General features: G+C 55.2%; 1 protein-coding gene across 6 annotated transcripts in view; it reads left to right on the top strand.

The window, feature by feature from the left end:
- TSPAN11 (tetraspanin 11) overlaps window positions 1-22,601 on the top strand; it is a 72,898-nt gene extending 50,297 nt beyond the window's left edge. The window contains exons 4-9 of one of the 6 annotated variants that reach the window (XR_008492787.2): window positions 4,511-4,585; window positions 5,525-5,629; window positions 8,468-8,626; window positions 9,000-9,086; window positions 21,594-21,755; window positions 21,864-22,601. Coding sequence is in view for 4 of the 6 variants with exons in the window: in XM_054442501.2 (XP_054298476.1) it covers window positions 4,511-4,585; window positions 5,525-5,629; window positions 8,468-8,626; window positions 9,000-9,086; window positions 21,594-21,674 (507 nt within the window). In the remaining 2 variants the exon portion in view is untranslated. Of the gene's footprint in view, window positions 1-4,510; window positions 4,586-5,524; window positions 5,630-8,467; window positions 8,627-8,999; window positions 9,087-9,242; window positions 9,918-17,906 lie in introns of those variants that run through there. The other 5 variants (XR_008492788.2, XM_054442504.2, XM_063672556.1 and 2 more) reach the window with 5 other exon arrangements.
- The last annotated feature ends 782 nt before the right edge of the window (window positions 22,602-23,383 follow it).

The following is a 23,383-nucleotide window of genomic DNA, read 5'->3' on the forward strand; positions in this document are numbered from 1 at the left end:
CCTTTTGTCAAGGCAAGCAGCCTTCTGTCACAGAGGTGCCCTTCCAGGCAGGTACGGTGCTGCACATGCTTCTGTCCATGTTCCGTTTCCAGCTCCTCGGGAGCTAGGTAACATTCCTTGGATCTTATTTTTGTGGCTCCCACAGTGCATAGGGACACATAAGCAAATCAAGTCCCAGCATCAGCCTGAGAACCCGAAGGTAAATGTGTGACCCAGGGTTTTGCAACCTCGGCACTGCAGGCATTTTGTGCCAGATAATTCTTCACTGCGGAAGACGGCCCTGCACCCAGTGGGGTGCTTAGCATCCGGGTCTCGACCCTCTAGATACTCCCTTTGCCAAATACCCACTGGGTGCAAAATTGTGCCAGGTTGAGAACCACTGGTGTAAATTTAACTAAGGTAACTGTGCTATGCTACTCTCAGATCAGAAAAAGATTAAGCTACTGCCTCCAGCATGGGGCTGGTTATGCTCCAGCCAGTTTCTGCTGTCTCATAGGCGTACTTTATTAGAAAGTGCACTCCTGCGTCTTTATCAGGGGATGTCTGCTGAGCATATGTCTAGACCCAGCACCATACCAGGCACTGTGGAGGAGCCAGAAGCAACCTCAGATGTGGTCCCTGTTTCTCCGAAGCTCACAGTCATTCTAGGGGACAGAGTGGTAACACCTGAAGCAAGAGCAGTGCTACAGAGCAATGGGTAAAGTTGTGTCACTCATCCGGTGATGACCTACACTGAGGAACCGCACGGCAGGCAAAGGGGAGGGACACAGAGGTGAAGCCCAGTCCAGCTGAGGAGAGAAGGGCAAAGCAGAGAGTGCAGGTGTCAGGAGACAGCAGATGACACGCTGCAGGCATTCAGACGGTGGGGAGTGGCATTTGCTCCTGCCCAAGGATAGCCTGGTGGAGCCAAGACTGAGCCAAGCCGGGTGTGGAAGGACGGGTAGGCACCAGCATTCCAGGCAGGCAGACAGGCAGGGCAAAGGCCCGAAGGCTGGACGCTTGGCCTGTGTGAAGAGAACTGTGTGCAGCAACACCAGGAACACTTTTCAGCTTTGCACACAGAGCCAGCGTGTGCCACAGGGGCCCTGAGACAATCGCATCAGACCCAGGGAGTCAGGAAAGGCTGGGTAAGGTACAGGGTGGAGGGGCAGAGGTGACAGGTCTGTCTGAGCCCATGACCTCACACGGCTGAAGCCCCAGCATCTTGATGAGGGGCCCTTCGCCTGCCTTCTGGCCTGTCACACACCTGCCCAGGTGAGTCACACACCTGGAGCCTCCCTGCTGTGGAAGCTGCTGCCTGGAGCCAGCGCCTGTGCCCACCAGCACCCGGCCTCAGTCCCCTCGAAGCCCCAGGCCAGGCCCTCACTCCCCTCCCAGGCATCTTAACACACTGGAGCTCGAGAAGGCTATCCCCACACACCATCGCCCCTGCCAAGCACTCTCCCCTCCTCCTGATCACTCCAGCAGGTCAGATAGCCTGTTTGATGCCTCTGAACCAGCCTGTGCAGGGGTAGCATGTACTAATTTAGCCAGCCACTAAACCAAGGGGTGAGGTTCAGTATCTCTACCTCCCCATCCTCCCTGTTCCCCACCCTGTCTTCAACAGTAACTGGGGCAGTGGCTTCCCCCGAGAAGCGGCGTGACACTGCCAGCTATCCAGGAGTATCCCTACAGGCCTGACTCACAGCTCACAGTGGTGATGGAGAGAAGGAAGGTGGAGAGATGCCAGGATACGGCTCTCCTAGCTGCCAGCAGCCTGGGTGCTCCTGTCAGTTAGGGGCACTCCATCACCTCTTCCTCCCATGCCCCAGAGGTCTCTGGGAGCCACTGGCATCAATGCCTTCAGGTCCTGTGCAGCAGGAAGGAGCTGGCCTCAGCACCATAGCTGGGGATGGTGGAGGGAAGTTTGGAGCAGGCAGGAAAGGCACGCATGTCAGAGAGGAGCCGCAGGGCCCAGCAGCGCATGGCAGGGGAGAGCCCCTGAGTCAAGGAGACTCAGAAACAAGGATGCCTCACCCTGGGTGGGGTGAGGGTGAATGTGTAGCCATGCTCTGTCTGATGGGCCGGGCCGCTCCCAGGGGGATCACACTCTGGCTTGGGCTGGCTGCGCCTGCCACTGGCTGACAAGGACCGCACCCCTCATGCTGTGGGACCTGGAGCTCTGGGAGGGCAGGAGGCAGGTCAGATCACTGGAAAGTATATTTCCCCTCTCGTTGGGTCCTCATTGGCCCTAAACTTTGCGTCCTACACGAGGGGACCAAAGAAGGTTGAAATCCAGCCCATGCAACTCTTGCTGAGCCACGTTTTTCTAATTTGCAGCTAAGCACTAGCAGCCATCCAGCTAAAGCCAGCATGTGGTGGAGCCTGGACCCAACCCAAGTCCACTGACATTTCCCCCAGCCTTCCTCAGTGTTTGAGCCCTGCTTCTCAGAGGCTCCTCAAGCAGGGGGACCATCCACAGATGCTCTCTTCAGCCTCCTGCCTCAGCTTACCCTGCATACCACTCAGTACCACACACAGACTCAGGCCCCTGTCCTGAGGCCCTCTTCAACCACACTCCTCCCTAGGGAGTGGAAAGTCCGTAGGGCAGAGGGAATGTGCCCTTGTGGAATCTGCAACTCCCTCCCGCCACTTCCTGACCTCCTCCCAGGGACCTAGGAGAGTGAATCCTCTGTCCAGACAACCTGTGCCTGCAAGCAGCATCTGCAAGCATGTCCTGAGGCTGACTAGACCCCTGGCATGTGTGCCCCTAGCCTGCACCACACCCAGCCCTCTCCACACACCCCCCATCCCGCAAGGGGCATCTGACCCTGGGGGAGGGGCAGACAGAGCTGGAGGTTTTTCCTGATGCAGCAAAGAGCCTGGGGTAGGAAAGGAAGGGGCAGGGACCTTGCATTTGTGCTCTTGGCCTCAGGCCCCACAAATGATGGGGCTAGGCCTGACACTGTTATTCTGAGACTGGAAACTCTGTGTCCCTGATGCTGGCAGCCTATAGGACACAGTAAAATTGCAATGAGGAGGTGGGTAATGCACTTCATTTGAAAGGAAACCTTGCTCTTGGACCACAGTTCTTTTCCTGCGAAAAGAAATGGCCCCTCTTCTGTATTCCTTAATCCCTGCCCATGCCAGGCTCCCTGCTGAGTGGTGCAGGAGTTGGTTGGGCAAGGCCCATGGGCCCATGGATTAGCATTGCCTCTGAAATGCTCTGTGTATTCTGCCCGCCTCCCCCCCCCCCCGCCACCCGCCACCGTATCCCTCCTGCCCACACTCCTTTCCCTGCTGGGTGAGCCCTAGAGTCTCAGTCTCACCCACAGGCTGGGCCTTCCCTAGAATCCAGCCATCCCAGTGACCATGGGTAGCTGCCCTGCTGTGGCCAGGTGGGCGGGCAGTGCCTGGGGGCAGCCTGGGTGGCAGGTGCTCATGAGTCTGGCTGAGCTTCCCCACAGTGGGGCCGATTTCCATCAGTAGTGCTCCCCCTCTCTCCCCCTCTCCCCTCTCTTCTCTCTCCTTGTCCCTGCCTGTGAGCTCCGTGGCTGCCTGTAGCCAGCTTCATCCCCCTCTCCGTGCTCCTCCAGGGTGGGGAGAGAGGGAGGCCCAACATGCCTTCTAGGCCTGTTGGCTCCTGCAAGCAGAGTTGGTCAAGTAGGGTCTCAGGAGCCCCCCTGACTGTGCAAACCAGGTGGGAGTGAGAAGGAAGCAGGGCCCACGTCCTTCTACAGGTGACACTGAGTGCAGGGCTGGGAAGCCAGCAGCAGCAGCAGGGCTGTGAGGTGGGAGGAGCAGTGGTTAGGGGAATGAGAACCCCTGCAGGGCCATGAAGAACAGGAAATGGGCATCAGGGCTGAAAGACAACACAGGAATCACCTTCCCCTGGATCTCTGATTTGCTTCTTCCTGAGCCTTGGTTGTCACAGTCCACGCTGGTCCCTGCACTCCAACTACGAGGGCTCTCTCCACTCCCTGAACACAAATGCCCCATGCTTCCTGCAGGCTCCAGGCTTTTCACTTGTCCTCCCCTCTTCCTGGAATGTGCTTCCCTCCTTCACTTAGCAAATGCCTATTCAGTCCTTAAAGATGTTACTTAGGTGTCACCACCTCCAGGAAGCCTTCTCTGACTGCCCACCCTACCAGGAGCCTCCCACCATTTCTAGAGCTTACCCTATAGTTGCATTTGTAACACAGCATTGCAGTCACTCGTCTGTCTTCCCACCATCAATAACTTTGAGAGCAATAGTTGTCTCACTTACGCTACCTGGCATCTGGCATATGGCAGGTATTTAATACATATTGGATGGGTACATGCGGTACTGAATTGTCAGCAGACCAAAGAGGGAAGGAGTAAGTGGGGAACTTGGTGCCAGCAGCCAGTGAGGCTGGTACATCCAGGAGGAAGATGGCATGGATGATAGGGGTCCCAGCAGGTATCTCTACCACCGCCACCACTGTGGGGAAACATTTGTCATAGCAGCATCCCGATCCCAGTGGTGACAGTCCTCTCTCTTTGCTGCTAGTATTTCTGCCTGTTGCTCGTCATCTTCCTGGTTGAGCTGGTGGCGGGAGTCCTGGCCCATGTGTATTACCAGAGGGTAAGTGACGTTTTCTCCTCCTGCATCCTCTGTCAGTGCCCTGAAGAAGCAGTGGCTGTAGGGAGGTTTGCACTGCGATGAGGGAAGCTGAGGAAGGCACAGGGGTGGTCCTGTTTCCCAGGCCCTGGCAATCCCCCTACACGTCTGCATCCCAGCTGCTGGTCCTGGCTCCAGCAGTTCTGTGCTGCATCTGTGGATGCTGATGTCTTCCACATGGGAGCTGGGGACGGGGGCTTCCCATGGGACATTGGGTCATCCCTCTCCCCTTCCAATGGTCTAGAGGATGAATCCATCTGTCAGACACATCCAAGAAGAAAGGCCTGGGCCAGGGTCACATGCCAGACCCCGAAACAGGATCAGGCCTTGCCTGCCTGGATTGAGCAAGGATGGAGTGAGTCCTAGAGTCCGTCCTATCCACTCCCACCCTTGAGCCCTCTGAATCGGGGATTCGAGGTCATGACCACGGTGATGTTTGGCTGGTAGAGACAGTGCGACCCTGCTGGTTGTTTCAAGCCAGTGCTGCTATGATGCCCACAGGGTAACAATTATAAATATTTTCAACATCACCTCATGATCACAGTTAAGATCCACAGACATTTCAAAGCACCCTGTGTCTGGCCTCACCACCGTCTCCCACCAGCTTCTGGATGTGACCCTTTACCTGAGCCACCTCCCCAGCCTCTCTCAGCTCTGCCCATCACACCTCTGCCCTAAGTTGGGGCTCAGTTTTTGTGTCTTCCTCTCCATAGCCGTCTTCTGCACTGTCTCTGACTGATGGTCCCTTATGCTGTTGAGAAACCTCCGCATCACACCATCCACAGTCTGCAGTGTTCTAGAATTAGCTGGGGTGGGCGGGGGGGGGGGTTGGAAGTGGGCCCGGTGCCAGGGCAGGGGTGGGGCTGGTCCCGCTGATGGGGCCTTCGCTCCTACCCTCCTCAGCTGAGTGATGAACTGAAGCAGCACTTGAACCGGACTCTGGCTGAGAACTACGGGCAGCCCGGAGCCACGCAGATCACCGCCTCAGTAGACCGGCTCCAGCAGGATGTAAGCCATGCCCCATATAGCCTTGAAGGCCAAGCCCACATGGGTTCAAATCCCGACTGTTCTTTCCTTTCTGGGTGACCCTAGGCAAGTTACTTACCCTCTCTGAGCTTCAGATGTCACATCCTTGAAATGAAACCTCTTTAGGGCATAGGAGCATTAAACACGGTCACATCTGTAGATGTCCCCCCTGCCATGAAAAGTACCTGTTGAAGCCTGGTTCCTCTCCTTCCCCAACCACCTCCTCCAGGCCCCACCCCTGCTGCCTTCCCGTTCTGGGGCCTCTGGGGCCAGGAAGCCGGCTGTGCCAGGAGAATTCCATCTCCTGCCAGGATCTGGGCCAGGAAGCTCCTCTCCAGGCTGCTTATATCCGTGGGGCTGCCTTCCTCCTTCCCCGGGGAGCTGGCTGCTGCGGCTCCGTAAGAGCGAGCTGTAACCAGCAGAGGTATTTCAGTTAAGCTGCCGCAAGAACCCTCCAGCGTGAGCCATCAGACAGAATGCTGGGGGACAGAAGGTTTTCTCCTAAGAAGAGATGCAGCAAATCCCTCCAGGGACACCCACTGGCCTGACCAGACATAAGGGATGGGCAAATGGACCTCAGAGCTGTCCTGTTCAATACGGTAGTCACCACCCACATGTGGCTATTTCCAGCTCAATTAAATACAACATTCAGTTCCTCAGTCACACCAACCACGTTTCTAGTGCCATTAGCCCATGTGTCTAGTGAGCTCCGATCAGACAGCACAGATGTAGGACGCTGCCTTCATTGCAGAAAGTTCTCCTGGACAGCACTGCTCTAGGATCCGGATGTGTCCATGTCAGAAAATTCAAGGCAGCGCCACCTGCCCACTCTGGTCCCCCTTCTCTCTGCCACCCCACTCCCCAACCCCACCCCCTGGACCTGGCTTGGTCTTGGCCCCGGAATGTCAGGCAAGTAGAGGAAGTAGATGTGGGGAGCTGTGAGCCCCAGGGGTGTCATGGATCAACTGGAAGGCCCCTCCCCATCTCTCCAAGACTCAGGTCCAGCTCCCAGTGGGTGCTTCAGGGAGGAGTCTCTTCTCTGAAATAGTGGCCCAGGACACGCGTGTACACACAAATGCACACCCACAGACACACTTGCACCCCATGGGCTTAGCTCAGGACCAGGAGGAGGCAGCACACACTGGTGGCCAGCCCTGTGCAAAACTAAGTGTGCACTCCACTCACTGGGCCTCACCTGTGAGGAACTGTGCTAGACAAAGAGGCAGCTTCCCTGCCCTCGGGGAAGCTGGACACACAGCAGGCGATGTGCATGCAGTGCAAGGCTGGGCCACCCTCAGAAGAGAGAGCAGCGGAGGTTGGGAGGGTTCCATGGGCAGAGGCGGGGTTTGCTTAAGTGAAGAGGAGCGGCAGGTCAGGGCGAGGGGCAGATGAGGAAAGGTACAGCTAAGAGCGAAGGCTGTGTCGCTGACGAAGACCTGCAGGGTGTCTGTGCATGCGGACACGGCCCTCACACAGGCCAGAAACACTTAGAACCCCAGGCCACGTCTCAGGCAGGAGACTGAGCCCTGAGAAAGCAGTGGCTGCAGAGCCAGGGCCAGCATCCGGCCCTCCAGCAGCAGCACATGGATATAAATGACAGAACACACAAAGCTGTATTCACACAAGCGTGATGGTGGAAGCAGGTGTCTCTCCTTCACCACTGACTCGGCGCTGGGCTCTCTTCTAAGTGCTTTATATGAATCACCTCTTTCAGTCCTCACAACAGCATGGCATGGAGGTACTTTTGTTGTCCGCATTTTACAAATGACACAGCCATCAGGTGGCACCAGCACAGACCGGCAGTCACGTGGAATGTGCAGTTCCCGCGTGACTCCTTCTGCGCGCTGTGCCAGTCCCTGCTCTGTGTGCTGTCATGCTCTCCTCAACTCCTGGGGCCCCTGTTCATCCCTGTGGATTGTTCCTGGCCCTGGACAGAGCATTAACCCCTTCCTCCTCTGTGCCACACACAAGCTTCTGTCATCTACTACGTGACAGTGGATGCTAAGCTACCCAAAGGTAGGCCCCATGCCTAACTCAAGTTTCTTCGCTCCAGGCACATAGTAGCTGCCTAGCAAACTCTCGTTAGCTGAGCTAAACATACCTCCACCCCACCCACCTCCAGACATACACCAGCGGCAGCCTCACAGCAGCCCTGTTCTCTGTCTTGTGTAGGAACTTTGAATCTCAGTGCCGCAAGTGGGAAAGGCAAGAAGCAACCCATGTCCACTGTCTTGGAATCATTTTATATCTGGGCTGGCGCTTCCCTGTCCTGGGGTGGTGCAGATGACCCCAGGTCTTAGCACTCATGACAACCCCTCTGGTTGACACTGGTCTCCCAGTGCCATGGGCGGGTCTGGGGCTCTGAGACTTCAAAGCCTGAATGGGGGCCTGGGAGCCTCTGGCCAGGCTAGATCTCTGTCCCCACGTCCTGACCCCTGGGTGACCAGGAAACTCCCCTGCCTTGTGCTTTTGTCCACCCTGGGCTCTGCCACCCAGTGGTACACAGCCTCACTCTCTGGGGACCCACCTCGCAGACCCAGCCTGCCCCCAAGACACCCAGCATAATCTCCTTAAAGGACTCGGGTGGCTAAAAAGCTGGCAAGCAGGTATCCTGCAGGCCATTCAGCAATGAGTCTGGAAAGGGCCCTGGCATGACTAGCTCTCTGCTCAAAGCATGGGAAGGGGAAACACATGATGCAAATACTAACTAACCATGGTTCGGGTAGACAAATAGGGGTTGGGTTAGTATTTGAATAATGTGTCCTGCAGCCTGGAACCCTACACAGGCCTCTCACCTCCAGCCTCTGCCTCTGCCTCCAGTTCAAGTGCTGCGGAAGCAACAGCTCAGCCGACTGGCAGCACAGCACGTACATCCTGTCGCGGGAGGCCGAGGGCCGCCAGGTGCCTGACAGCTGCTGCAAGACAGTGGTGGCGCGCTGCGGCCAGCGGGCCCACCCCTCCAACATCTATAAGGTGGAGGTGAGCACCCAAGCTCAAGCTGGGGGTGAGGAGAGGGCCCTGGCCTGGCCGTTCAGGAGCCCCAGAAAGGCTGGGTCAGGCAGGTGGGTGTGGGAAAAGCAGGACACATGTGCTCCCTGGCCACGAGCCCACAATGCCTGGGGCTTTCCAGAGTCTCTACAAAGCCCTGGGACAAGCAGCTCATACCGGAGAGTCTAGGACACCATGGCATGCCCCTGGGGCCACTCAAGTAGCCAGTGAGCAATTCAAGGTTGGGTCCAGCCTGTGATTCCTCTGGCTTGTCCTCAGCCTCTGCTGCAGTGACAGCCTGCCCTCCGTCCCCACCCATGCCTGCTCCTGGGCCATGGCCGCATCACCTGCCCATCTCTTACAGGGAGGCTGCCTCACCAAGCTGGAGCAGTTCCTGGCCGACCACCTGCTGCTCATGGGGGCGGTGGGCATCGGGGTGGCCTGCCTGCAGGTGAGTTGCAGTGCGGGAACTGGCGGGGGTGGAAGGGCTCTGAACCCCTCTCCCATTGACACAGGTCTTCAGTAACCACCTGGGCTGAAATAACTGACCCTTTGCACACCCGCGCCCTACCCTGCTCTCTTTTCTCCCCTTCCCTCTGCAACCAAGGCTGAATCCCACGGTCAGTCTCTCCCCCAGAGAACATGAAGGAAAATAGCTGGGGGACAACATGAACTTGTCAGGAACAGGGACCTGGGCGGAGTGTGAGTGTGGGCTCAGGTATGTGCATGCACCCCGTGTGTGCACGTGGGGGCGAGCGTGCAAGCCATCTGTGGTACGTGTGTCTGCATGCTTCTGGGTCCATGTGGTTGGGGTTGTATGCACGTATATGTGTTTAGGGGTGCTTGTGCATGTGTGTGTGAGTGTGCACGTATCTGCATTCATTCCTTTGTGTGTGCATGTGTGTTTGTGTGTGTGTATAGTCAGTCCTCCACGTCCATGGGTTCTGCATCCGTGAATTCAACCAACTGTAGATCAAAAATATTCCAAAAAATGGATGATTGCATCTGTACTGAACAACCTTGTCATCATTCCCTGAGTAATGCGATATACCTACTGTTTACATAGCATTCACACTGTATGAGGTAGTATAAGTAGTCTAGAGATGAGTTAAGGTATTATATAGGGGAGAATGTGCATAGGTTATATGCAAATATTGCACCATTTTATATCAGGAATTGAGCATCTGTGGATTTTGGTGTCCAGGGCAGTGACTGTGTGTGTGTGTGTGTGTGTGTGTGTGTGTGTGTGTGTGTGTGTGTGTGTGTGTGTGTGTGTGTGTGTGCGTGTGCGTGTGCGTGTGCGCGTGCGCGTGCGCGTGCGCGTGTGTGTGCGTGTGTGTGCGCGCGCGCGCGCGCCCTCATCCAGCTGTCTCCCTGAGGATGAGCAATGCCCTTAGCTCCCATTTCTCCCTGTACCCTCTCCCCTAGCTGCCACCCAGGAAGTCAGGGTGACTCTCTCAGGTTACTCTAGTCAAGGGTCTGACGGAGGGGAGCCAGGAAGGCCTCCTCAGCGGCAAGGGCCTCTGCAGTCCCCAGCTCATGGACACGCCTGCTTCCGCTCAGCAGGAGCTAAGTGTGGGCTGTCCTTCTAGGAGTCTTGCTGTCCTGCGCAGCCCTTCCCACTCCAGGGCTAAGCACTGTCTAGAGAAGGGGAGGAGCAGAGGCTTTGGCCTCAGAAGGCCCGGGTCCAGTCCTGGCTTTGCTCCTAGGTAACCTTGAGCTACTTAACTTCCCTGTCCATTGACTTCTTCATCTGCAAAATGTGGACCATTTCCCCAGCTCTTAAGGTCTAAGAATGAGGCGATGCCTGTGACCCACTTACGAAGTACATAGGAAGCACATAGGAAGGCCTCCAGAAGTGGAAGCTGTCTTTCTCCAGTTTTCCGTAGACTTCAGAGGATTTCTGATACTTCCTCTCATTGGGTCCACACAACAACCTGAGACCCAGGCCAGACAAGGAGCAGTGTTCTTCGCTTTTTTTTTTTTTTTTTTTTTTTTTTTTGCGACAGAGTCTTCCTCTGTCGCCCAGGCTGAAGTGCAGTGGTGCAATCTCAGCTCACTGCAACCTCCGCCTCCCAGATTCAAGCAATTCTGCTGCCTCAGCCTCCCAAGTAGCTGGGATTACAGGCGCACACCACCACGCCAGCTAGTTTTGTATTTTTAGTAGAGGCTGAGGTTTCACCATGTTGGCCAGGCTGGTCTCGAACTCTTGACCCCAGGTGATCTGCCCGCCCCGGTCTCCCAAAGTGCTGGGATTACAGGCATGAGCCATGGCACCCAGCTGTTCTCCACATTTTACAGATCAGAAAGTTGAGACCCAGAGAGGTGACTTACCCAGGGCCTCACACCCTGAACCTGAACCAGCACCCAGGTCTCCTGGCTATGGTTCTTTGCTTTCCCGAACTCCCTACCATGACACAGAGGTCTGTGGGAAAGAGAAGCAGGGGACAGTGGCCTTGGCTGGCTTGGAGAGACTTCCAGTGCAGGGTCCTTGGAGACCATGGTGCCACCTACTCACATCATCTGTGGGCCTGGAGGGTCTAGCTGCAGCCTAACACACTGGGAGGAGGGTCCGTCGCCTCTGGAGGGACACCCATCTTGGTTCTGGCACCTACAGCTGTGTGACCTAGGGCTAGTTCTTTCACCTCTGAGCCTCAGTTACTCATTTGTAAAATGGAGCTAGTTATACCTTATCTGCTTGTCTGGTGGTGGGAATTAGCAATATCCATGTAAGTCACTTGGCTCATGGCTGAGAAGATAGCAGGTGTTCAATAAATGGTACCCATCATTTTTATGATTTCTGCATTAGTACGTTGTCTCTCAAAAAAAAAAGCTCTAGTTGTTCCTTGGCCAGACCAGCCTGCTCCCCATCATCCTCACTCAGCTGCAGGGCCAGGGAGCCCAGGTGGCATGAGCATTGCCCCTCTATTGCACTTCCCCAGGGCAGGGCTTCTGTCCTATGTGCTGAACCCCAGGGGAGTAGTCAGTGGGAACGGGAAGGGATGCTCAGCAGCATAGAGCAGTTGAACTTTCCAGAAACCTGTTACTCCAGGTGTTGAGGGGGCCTGCTCTGTATGGACACTGACCAGGCCTGGGCCACTCTGTCCATTTCTTCTTCACCTCTCTGGCCTTGAGAGCCTGTAGAAGCTGCAGACGAGGGCAGTGAGGCCGAGGGCAGGGAGTGGGGCTGCGGATGCCCAGCGCCGACGGTCAGGGTAAACCGCACTGCTGCATAAGTCTGATATTGAAGAGGTCAGCTTGTTGAGCAGTGGACCTACAGGTCTGCCACGCCTCCTGCCCACTCACAACCCCCACCACGTAGTCCGTTCCTTCGCCGTTGCTGTGGAATGGCTTTTGGTGGCTCTCAACCTCTTGCCCAGTTTTCTCTGCTGTGGCCCACTGAGCCAGCCCTGCAGCGGCCAAGCCTCGGGTTAGTGCTCCCTCTGCCAGCTGACACTGGGCACTACACTGCTCAAGTCCCAGGTGGGTGCTAAGCTTTGAGAAAGGGCTCATATCAGTCTCTTCCCCAGGGTCATAGTTTCCCTCCTAGCGAGCAGACACCAGGCATTTATCTCCCCTACATACCCAGCCGGGCACTTCCAAGACCCCCAAGGCTCAGGAAATATCAGTCCAACATGGTGTCATAATGTTCCCCAGCCCCCAGCTACTGCAAGAAATCTTGCTTGGGAATTACAGGGCCTGATTTCTAAACATAGCCCCACCTCTTGCTGTGTGACCTCAGGGAAATCTCATTCCCTCTCTGAGCCCTTAGTGTCCTTACCTGTAAAATGGACAGATTGGATATTTGGGAGCCTTTTTTAAATAGCAGCATCCTCTTTTCAATGGAAATCTCATGTAGGAGCCCCGTACATAAACCATAGGAGGTGGAGCTGTTTCAGGCAGGGACAAGCCTAGCATGACGGCCTCCCCTCATTGCCCTTGGTGGCCCTGAGCTACACTTAGGGTTTCCAATACAGCTTGAAAGCTGTGGGTCTAGCCCATTTCTGTGGAACCTTCTGGATCTAGCGTTCTATGATTTTTCAGTAAGGTTCCCATCGCAGGAACCAGTGACCTTGAGACTGATGTCCTGCAACACCTGGAGTGTTAAAGCAGATGGTTTGTGAACACTGAAAACTAAGCAGAATATTTAATGAAGGGAGCACACCTTGATTTCAGCCAGGTATTTGGCAATGCATTCCTTGTTGCCTTGTGAACGTGTGGACCAGGCACTTGTATGCTCAGGAGAAATCAGGGCAGGCTGGATGGCCACGCTGTGAGAGAGAGATGAGAGTTCACGTCAGCTTGGCGAAAAGTCTTCAGGAGCGGGCCGTGGCCTTCAGCCTCAGATCTGTCTCTTCATTTTTCTTGGTGATCTCAACAAAGACCCAGGAAGCATGCTAAACTATTTACCTGGCATTTCTGGTCTGTTGTATGACAAAGCCAGCACTGAAAAAAGAGCTTGTTGGATGTGAAGATGTGCTGAAACGAAGGGTAAAACATTTAATAGAGTTAAAGTCCTTGCACTTGAGCTTTGTTTTGTTTTGCATTTAAGCCTGTAACAGAGAGAGGGCATCTGCCTGAGTTACATGATAGGGTGCTGCCCACAAAGATGTGGCCTGGAACTGCACTGGTAGAAATCATGGAGAGAGCCAGGGTGTGGGAGGTGCCAGCTCAGGCCACCCTCCAGGTGGAACCAGACCTCCGCAGAGCCCCAGGGCAGTGGTCCTCCACCTTGGCTACACATTGGGATCACCTGACAAGCTTTAAAACTACCCCAGGCCTGTAATCCCAGCACTTGGGAGGCCGAGGCAGGTGGATCATGAACTTAAGAGATCAAGACCATCCTGGCCAACATGGTGAAACCCCATCTCTACTAAAAATACAAAAATTAGCTGGGCGTGGAGGCATGCGCCTGTAATCCCGGCTACTCGGGAGGCTGAGGCAGGAGAAACGCTTGAACCCAGGAGGCGGAGGTTGCAGTGAGCCTAGATCATACCACTGCACTCCAGGGCGACAGAGACTCCCTCTCAAAGAAAAAAAAATACCCCAGGCCTAGACTCCCCACAGCAAAATGAAACAAAATGGTCTGGGGCTGGCACCTGGGCATCAGTGTATTTGTGAAGCTCTCTAGTGATGCCACTGTGCGGCCAGATGCAGAGGGAGTGGCAAGGGGAGTGTGGGGCCCAGAAATCAGATGTGAGAGGTCAGGAGATGGGGAGCAGACGCAGCATCCTCGTGGTCTTGAACTGCCCAAGGCAGTCATGTGGGGAAAGAAGGGGCTATTCCTGGGAGGTTCCAGAGGACAGAAGGGGAACAGTAGGTGGAATTATTTTCAAGGAGACACATTCGAGAATTTTTTAACAATTTGAATTGCTAAACAGTGGCCCTTGCAGAGTACTAAACTCCCTGTGGCTGCAGGTTGGTGCAGAGGCTGGGGGCCAGCAGGGATGCTGAAGGGAGAATCCCCTGCACTTGATCGGCAGAGGCCCCTCCACGCTGAGGTTCTGCATTCCGGGAGTGCACCTATCCCCTCAGCAGGGGCCCCCCAGGCTTCTCACCCACCTCAGTCATGGAACAGCACACCAGAGGCAGTTTCAGACCTGGACGGATCATCACAGTGCTGAGGTACCACCCAATCAGACTCTTCCGCCTGGAAAGGCCTTACAGGCTACCTGGACCAGTGCCACCGGCCCTGGCTGCACGCTAGAATCAAGTTTTTTAAATACCATTGTGGCCAGGTGCAGTGGCTCACGCCTGTAATCCCAGCACTTTGGGAGGCCGAGGCAGGTGGATCACAAGGTCAGGAGATTGAGTCCAGCCTGGCTAACACAGTGAAACCCCGTCTGTACTAAAAATACAAAAAATTAGCAGGGCGTGGTGGTACACGCCTGTAATCCCAGCTACTCGGGAGGCTGAGGCAGGAGAATTGCTTGAACCCGGGAGGCAGAGGTTACAGTGAGCCAAGATTGTGCCACTATACTCCAACCCCAGGCGACAGAGCAAGACTCCATTTAAAAAAAAAAAAAAAAAAAAAAACACATTGCTCTGACGCCCCCTCCACAGACTGGCTCGGATTGTCTGGGCTGGGCTGAGGTCTGTGCACGGGTATTTTTAAGCCTCCCAGCTGGGTCAAACATACATTCAGGGTTCAGAGTCCCCAGGCTCATCTTATTCATCCACATCTGAAGATATCAAACCTCACCAGAAAGTCACCTGCTGAAGGTGACACAGCCGTTGTGGCAGAGCTGGCCAGGCCTCCAGCTCACAGGCCTGCTTCCTCTGCACCAGCTTCCCCTCTTGTGGGTGGACTCTGGAGGCACTCCACTTTGAGATAACTTTAGAAGCTAATTTCTAGAATATTCTGGCTGGGGAACATTTCACTAAAAATGTCACAGGAGCCCAGCCCTTTTCCTGCAGCCCTCCTCACATCAGCTTCCTGGGAGCCTCCGCCCAGGGAGCCAGCAGAGGAGGCTGTGTTTACTTTGGAACAGAGCTGCTGTGTGCCAGGTGCTGTCCCCAGTGCCAGGGCCCCATTGCAGGCAGGGTGCCATCCCTTCTCCCTGGGAGATTTTACTTGAAGGAAGGGGACAGGTAAGTGAATGGCAGTCACAGTGCAGTGCTAGGTGCTGTGTTAGCAGGAGTCCTGGGGTTTAAGAAGCAAACATCAGTGGCCCTAACCAGTCACGGGAGGTCAGGGAAGGCTTCCTGGAGAAAGTGATATCTCATTAAGTCCTGAAGGAGCCCGATAGGCAGTGACAGAGGGGAAAGAGCCAGGGTGAGGGAATAGCATGTGCAAAGCCCTGGCTTGCAGGCGGAGAGTAGGGGTCTTTATCCTGCCTGGCCTCTCAAAGGATTGGGGTGTTGGAAGGACTGGGTGCTGTGCTGTTGGTTCCTGTTATTCTAATTTTTAAAGAATCTCGCCAAGGAAGACCCTAGACCAGTGTACAGACCGGATGTTTTCCTATTGGCAGAGGGGGATTTGAGGCTTAGAGAGGGAGGTGACTTTACCCAAGATCACACAGGCCATTGGTGCAGCCTCAAGTAGAACCTAGCCCACCTCCAACATGCTCACCTTGCAAGATGGAAACATGTCTCAGAGCATAGAAAACATAAGACAGTCAAGACTGGGATCTGCAGATCATTAAAAGGGAAACCAAACAATCATTTTAGAATGACTTCCTGGAAGCTCCCTGGCCCTTCCTTCATGCTCTCTGCTGACAGCCAGGTGCTGACTCAGAAGCCTCAGAGGAAGCTGAAGGCAGGACGGCCTCCCTGTTAAAAATGTTCCATGTGTGGCCAAGTGTCACACATAGGCAGCTGCCAGAAGATAGCACCAGGCACCGTGCGGCTGGGCCTCCAAGCCGGGCCCAACCCCTTCTGCCACCTCCAGCACCTGCGGTTAGCTGGCCTTGTGTTGTCGCTGTGTGCCCCCTGCTGGCTGCTGGAGCCATCCGTGCTGGTTTCTTAGTGTCCTCTGTCAGGAGGGAGATGGCAATGCTTATTCAGGAACCAGACTGGGTGGCATCCTGTACCCCTCCACATGCTTCAGCGTGGTGTTCACGTGTGTGTGTGTGTGCGCAAGTGTGTGTGTGCATGTGGACGCAGTGATGAGGGTCTGGCCCACACACCTCTGCCCCTTACTGTGCCTGTCCTGGGAGGCTCCCTGGGAACACCCAGCTCGTGCAGGAGCCTGTCTGCTGGGGGCGCGTGGCCCCTCCAGTCCTCCCAAAGCAGGAGACATACATTGCAGGCGATGCAGACATGGTTTCCAGCACAAACCTGTTCCGGTCAAACAGCTCCCTTCTGGCCTCCCTCTTAGCACAGATAAGATCCAGAAAATCCCACAGGAAAATCATCAAACCATGAGGTAGGGAAACCTGCATGGGTGGAACGGTATGACAGCCGCCTGGGTAAAGCTAGCGGGAGATGAGATAACCTCCTAAGCCGCCTTTCAGCCTGAGGCCCCAGGTGGATTAACACCAAGTCTGCAGGCTGAAAGCAGTGTTCACGCTCCACGCTGTCCTCCAGGTTGGGAGGGATGGAGAGGAGGAGGGAGGGAAAGAGGATGGGCCCCTTCCACACTACCTCCCCCAGCTAGCCTGTCAGAGACGGTACAGGACACACACATCTCCACCAGCCTGCTCTCCTCCCACTGGATAGAGCTCCACCTGCGTCCAGGTTTGCACTGGCAAGGTCAGGGCAGCAGCAGCTGCTAGGAAAGTCAGGACACTGTTTCAATACTTAGGGGAGCCACCTTCACCCCAGGTATCACGGTACAGTCATGGGGCTGCTCTAGCCCAGTGCCCCCTCCTGTGTGCAGAGAGCCGAGATCCAACAACATGTCATCGTCATTATCAGGATCATAATCACATTACCCTCAATGCATCCTTGGGTGGGAGGGAGGAGAGGAAGAGGAGGAAGAAGGCAGAGGAGGGCCCATGAAGAGCAAGGAGGGAGAATAAAGCTCCTCTACATTCTGGAAGTGAGAGAAGTGAGAAGGGGGTGTGCAGGGTGATCCTCCCAGGCCTGTGTCTGCTTTGGACCAGATGCTCCAGCCCCTTCTTGTTCAGCTGTGGATACCGACAGAAGGGCTGGCAGAAAGGACTCCTGGGGCCTGGGCTTGGTGCTGCATTCTACACTGATTGACAGGGTGAGCTCACCAGCTCTTATTCTATGCTGACAGGGTGACAGCTCAGGGTGCTCTTCCCAGAGTCTCAGTTTCCCCCATGGCTCCTGTACACCAGCCAGAGCATCGAAGATGGACCTGAGTTTTGCTCTGGAGTCTTAAGGACAGCAAAACACAGGCAGACTCTTTCCTAGAGAGACAGTCCACTTCAGACAGCTCTGATGAGAGAGTGGAAACATTACTCTTAGGGCCTAATTAAATCAGGCCATCTCTGGAGAAGAGCTAGGACCACAGACCAGCAGCATCAACTGGGAGCTTGCTAGGAATGCAGACTCTCAGGCCACCACCAGGCCTGCAGAATTGTAATAAGGAGGTCCCCAGATGATTCATGCCCATTAAAGTGTGCAAAGCCCTGCTCTTGGATAGTAGATGGCAGAATGTGACTCCCCCAGGCACACCACCATCACCTGGGAGCTTGTCAGAAATGCAGAACCTCAGGCCTCACCCTGACATTTTGAGCAAGAATCTGCCCTTTGTCCAGGCCCCAGGGGATTCGAGTGAGCAGCACTGCTCCAGGGTCCTGGGAGCCAGCAGCTTCCAGGAGTTCTGATTTCTCTTTGCTCCTCTGCTCTCTCCACCTGGCAGATCTGCGGGATGGTTCTCACCTGCTGCTTGCACCAGAGGCTCCAGCGGCATTTTTACTAATGGCCAACCACCTCCTCTTCCAACTGCCCCTCAGGACAACAGGTGGCCGCATACCATCTGCAAGGCCTGCAGAGTTAGCACCAACTCCACTAGGGCCATAGATGCCCCCTCCTTTGTGCCCAGCTCCTGCAAATCCACCAAGTGCCTGAGACCATAGCTTCTACTGTACCCACCCCGGCAGGGACCCTCAGCCCCTCTCCTCCATTTCTGAGCCCCCATGGCCAGATCCTGGGCAGGGAAAAATCCTTTCAGGTGACAACCAGAGCCCCTCACCAGGCACGGGGGCACCCGTGGACTACGGGAGGGTGGCGGTTGGGTTCTCTGCTCCCTCCCAGCTCCTGAACCTGGAACAATCGGCAGAAAACCCAGGAACGCCAGCCCTCCTGCATTCAGCATGGGATTTCCCTACCCATGCTCAGAAGCCCTGACCTTGCTGTTTCTGGAAAAAGCATGGGGTGGGGCAGGGAGGGCTGGCATTTCCCCCAGAAGACCTTGCCCTTTGACCTACCCACTCTCCACACTGCCTCACCTGGAAAGCCATGTCCTGCTGGCCTCATTCCTTCCTGCAGGGCCTGGGAGTGGGGAGGCCTGGGTAGGGCAGCCACAGGCTGGGTAGAGTCACCCTGGCAGGAAGCAGGGGGTAAGGTGGCCATACCAGCACATGCTGCACTAGGAGCAGAGCCCTGCACCTGCCTAGCTGCCTTCCTGGGAGAAACCTCCCTGGGAGACCATGGCCCCAAGCCCTGGCCTCTAGTGATATGCCCCTCAGGGATCTCGTGTTCCGGGGCCTGATTCTCAGGAACACCAGGTTTTCAGACCATCTTCAGCTCCTAATGTTGGTGGGTGTCAAACATCTCCTGGAGTGGACCAACTCTCAACCCTGCAAAGTCGCAGCCGCTGAGAAGGGGCAGCTCTGAATAGAGGGGCATCTGCCTGAACCTCACTTTTCCTGGGGCCCTGTCCTTGACCCCATGGCCACCACCACACTGCTTCCAGGGGGTCCCGCTCTGCTTCCCTTTCCACCCGTCCTAGAGTGGACAGAGCTTTTTCCTCAGGTTCTCTCTTGCATCACTAAGTTCAGCAGGGAATTTTCAGAATTTTCAGGAAGAACTTTCCCCAGTAATAAGGGAGAACAGAAAGAAAATCCTAGAAAATACAGAGTATCCACGCTGGCAGCTTTTTGTACAACACCCATAGGGACCCCCCCAAATGGCTGTTACAAGGGGGCAGCCCACAGAGCGGGACCCTCTTACTTCCCCCCTATGAAGGGGGGCAGCTTGTTGTGCTAAGGCCGAGGCTGAGCGAGGTCCCAGCTCACCTCCCTGCGTGATCCAGATTGCACTGTGATGAGCATATTGCTGACCTAGGCCAGTCCTGGGGCAGGGGTGCTCTCTCTCCCATACATAGGAGTGGCCTCAAGGGCACCCAGTGCTGACCCCAGCAGAGCCCTGAACTGCCCAGAAACTGCATCCTCAGCACAGGAAGTACCCACATGGACAGAGGGAAGCCCAGCCTCGGGGCCGGTTGCCTCCTCTTCTCTGGGTGTTCTCCAGTGGCTTCTTGGAGCCTAGGCTGGTTTATCTCCCCTGCCTAAAAGGCCCTGGAGTTGCCAATGCAAATTCATTAAAAGGAAGACCAGATATCCCAGACTGCCCGGAGGCCGAGAGAAATGGTGTAGTGCGTGATTAGCGTTGCTGCCCTCCAACCTCCTGGGATTCGTGCAGAGAATCAAAAACTGACTATGACTCCCAGGCTCTCTGAAGGATGAGATCACAACTGACAACTCTTAGTACAGAAGGAGAGTGGAGACAGAGAGAGAGGATACTGGGCTAGAACCATGTTCTTCCTGCCGAGGTGCCAGGGGGAGGCGGCAGTGGGCAGGGGGTGCTGGGGCCTTACCTGTCTGCCCTGGTGGGGATGAAAGACAGGTGGCAGGCCAGTGCCCTGTGCACAGCCTTACCATTGAAGGCAGGCCCAGGACAGCCTGCCCCATCTTCCCTAGCCCCATGGGATGGTTGGTCCAGCCTGACTGGGGCAGGATTAGCTGCAATTCCTGCCCTGTGTGTCGTCCAGCCAGAATGCCTCTTGAAAGATGGCTTGTCCAAGCTGCAGACAGTGGTAGAACAACCCAGGGCTTGGAAATCTGACCTCCTTGTCCATGCCAACAGCCTGGGAGATGAGACAGGATTAAAGGAAACAGAGACCCAGGATAGGGCAGGTTCTGCCTGGGAGTGTACAATGGCTGAAGTCCAGAGCCAGTGATGCGGTCCCTAGCGGGGTGTGCCCCTCCTGCTGATGAGGGTACAGATCCGTACCCAGGTCAGTTCCTCCCGGGCCCCTGCTTGGAGGCTGCTACAGCCTTGAGTTCCTTGGAGAGAGAGGACACGCCTGTGGAATGTCACCATCAGTCCTGTGCGGGCAAAAGGCTCCTGCACACCAGGGCCCCAGGAAAGCAGTATCAGGTGCTGGGATCCCAGCCAGCTGCCACGGGCATCTCCTTGCCCTGCACACACCATGCTGCCCTTCCCTAAGCTCGCAGGGGCAGACACCAAGAGAGAAGGGCGCGTCCCCGAGTCCCCCGGGTGACTGTGTCAGGACAGCAGGCAAGAATGAAACGTGGCCTTGGCTGAGGGGGTGGAATGTTTGTGCCTGTTCTTTTCTTTCTCTCTCCTGCTTCCCTGGCACCCTAGCCCCACCTCCAGGAGCCCCTCAGGCAGAGTAAGTGGGGAGTGTGTCCAGGGATTTTTTTGTGTTTACCAAGGTCCTGCTATGCACTTAGAATCTGTCACCATAAATGCTTATCTCACAGTTACCCCAGCAAGAGGGTGTTATTTCCCCCATTTTATAAATGAGGAAATTAAGGCTGGGCAAAGTTAAGACTTGCTTGTCAGTGGTCACGGCTGTTGTCTTGCCACCCCCAGCTGGGGAGAAGGAAGGAAAGCTGGGCCTGGAACCCCTCTCTTCAGTGTCCCCCAGTTCTCCATCTCCGTAATGAGACATCGGGCTGTCATTAAGGAACAGAGTGTCACTCAGGGGGCACTGTCACAAAGCAGCACCCGTGGCACATGGGACGGGGGTGCAGAAGCCTGGCTCATTTCAGGCTGACAGCTGGACCCTCCGGGTGCAGGGGCTCAGGCAGCAGCCAGGATCCTAAAGGGCCAAGGCCCATGACAACCACCCAGCCCATCACCCCAGGTACCAACACTAACCCCAAAGCAACAGCAGGGACTGTCCCTCAGCCCTCAGGGCCTTCATGCAGGGTGCAGAATCTTATGTCCACATGGAGGTCACCCCTCAGGTCACACCCACTCCCAGAGCAACCCAGGGCAGGGAGGGGCACCCTGGGGGGGTGTGTTGACCACCTCCCCTTCAGGTGAGGCCCTTTTCTGCCTTCTTTCTAGCCCCCTGCATGGGGCACCTGCTGTTGCTGGGGCTCTGGGGTGGACCCTGTGTGATTTCTGTCAGGGAGCTTGTGCTGTGCATAGCCAGAGGTGCTTACATCCAGAAGGGCCCAGCACGGCCCTGTGGGGTGTGGGGGGAATATGGTAGATCATTGTGATGTGCCTCGGGGCCCTTTTGCCCTGGAGCCAGCTTTGTTTCAGAATCTGCTACTTGGGCCCTCTTCAGGGTTTTGAGGCTGGAGAAGTGAGTTGGAACAGTCGCTGTCATCACCGCCCACCCTGTCACCCACCTGGAAAACATTCTTGATATACTGGCCATGCTGGGCTGGGCTCACATCCACTGAGAGTATAGTGATCAAGCGTCTAAACCAGTCGTTCTCAAACTTCGGTGAGTATCAGAATCACCTGGAAGGGCTTTTCCAAACAGATTGCTGGCCCCACCCTCAGAATTTCTTATCAGGAGTGGGCAAGACCAATCATTTGCATTTCTAACAAGTTCCCAGGAGCTGCAGCTGCTGGCCCTGGAACCACACTTTGAGAACCACTGCTTTAGACCAAACCCCAAAGGAAGATGCAGCCACCCTCCTTTATAAGTCACAACGCTCAGGGTTCACGAGTACCTCGGGCTGTCCAGCTGAGCTCCACCTGCAGCAGCCGAGATTCCCGACTCACTCCACCATTGGGGGCTGGGAGTGAAGCATGTCACCACGGTCAGCTCACGGCCAGCCAGGAAAGCCTCTCTGCTGTGCATCTGTGCAGTTCTTGCTCTTCCCTGGAGGACTCTTGGATCGCCTGTGATCTTGGCCAGGAGACCAGGTGCCTGGGTCCCTTCCTGGAATGGGACAAGTTACACACCCCAGCCCCATTTTCCCACCAACTTCTACGTGCCTTGGGAGAACCTGCTACATTCTGGCTGCCCCCTTCCCCTATTTCAGCAGTGCCCAGTCCTGCTCATAAACCTGAGGCCTGCTCCCCATACCCTGCCCTGTGCAAGTGCCAGCCGTTATTCCAGGCAGCCCAATGTTGGTGAGGCCAGATGGATTCCTGGAAGCAGCTGGCCCATGGATGTGAGTCATCACAGTATTCTAGAAACAGAGAAGATGTCTTAACCTAATGCGTATAGAGAAATTGTTCTCATTGTAAACATACCCCTGTCCTTAGCTGATCTCGGTGGAAGCCCAGCTTCATGTGCTAGGGGGCATGATAATGCTAATAAAGGAATTGTATCTAGGACTACCTTCTGTTGAATTTTTTTCTCCTCTGCAAGGAACCCCCAGGCCATCAGTTCATTAAATGCGCTGTGACCCACTGCTACATCGTGAAGCTGCTGTGTTAGCCACGGCTCCCCTATGAGTAAACCATTGGCCACATTGGATAGGGTCCTGCTTACCCTTTTTTTGTCAGCCCTCGTCACTGATGTGTTTGAACTGACTTCTCCTGCTCACAAGTGTCATTAGCTCCTGGCTGCAAAGGACAGCCAGGCTCAAACACATGTACTTAAATTGTATTCCTCTTCAGGCTTCCTCCCTTCGGTCAGTCCATGTTTTCATACCATTTACCATGACGCACAACCAGCATCTGTTCATGAACCTGCAGTGAGCTCTTACCACTGCAGGCGCCACCCTCTGCTTGGCTGCAGCAGATGCAGAGTGTGGCAAAAAGTCAGGAGCAAGGGGGCTCTGTCTGTTGAGACATACACTCCTACTGCAAGCCGCACCCCCAGACCAACTCACTCTACTGTGACAGGGTTTCTCCACCGTGGACCAGCTGATTTGTCCTCATCCCCAAACCTGGAGTTGGACACATTCTCATTGCAAATGCAGAAAGATGAATCTTTGCTGAGGGGACCAGTAGTTGCCCAGTCCAGAGCTAAAAGGAAGTACATGTTTTTGTCTTCTATGATATAAAACGGTCATATTATTTCATTCACTGTTCTGTCTAGAAAACTTGCTTGAGAGGTGGTGTATTCATCTGTATTCACATTGCTAAAAAGAACTACCTGAGAATGGGTAATTT

This window comes from Pongo pygmaeus, chromosome 10 (assembly GCF_028885625.2).
Source record: "Pongo pygmaeus isolate AG05252 chromosome 10, NHGRI_mPonPyg2-v2.0_pri, whole genome shotgun sequence".
Taxonomy (NCBI): domain Eukaryota; kingdom Metazoa; phylum Chordata; class Mammalia; order Primates; family Hominidae; genus Pongo; species Pongo pygmaeus.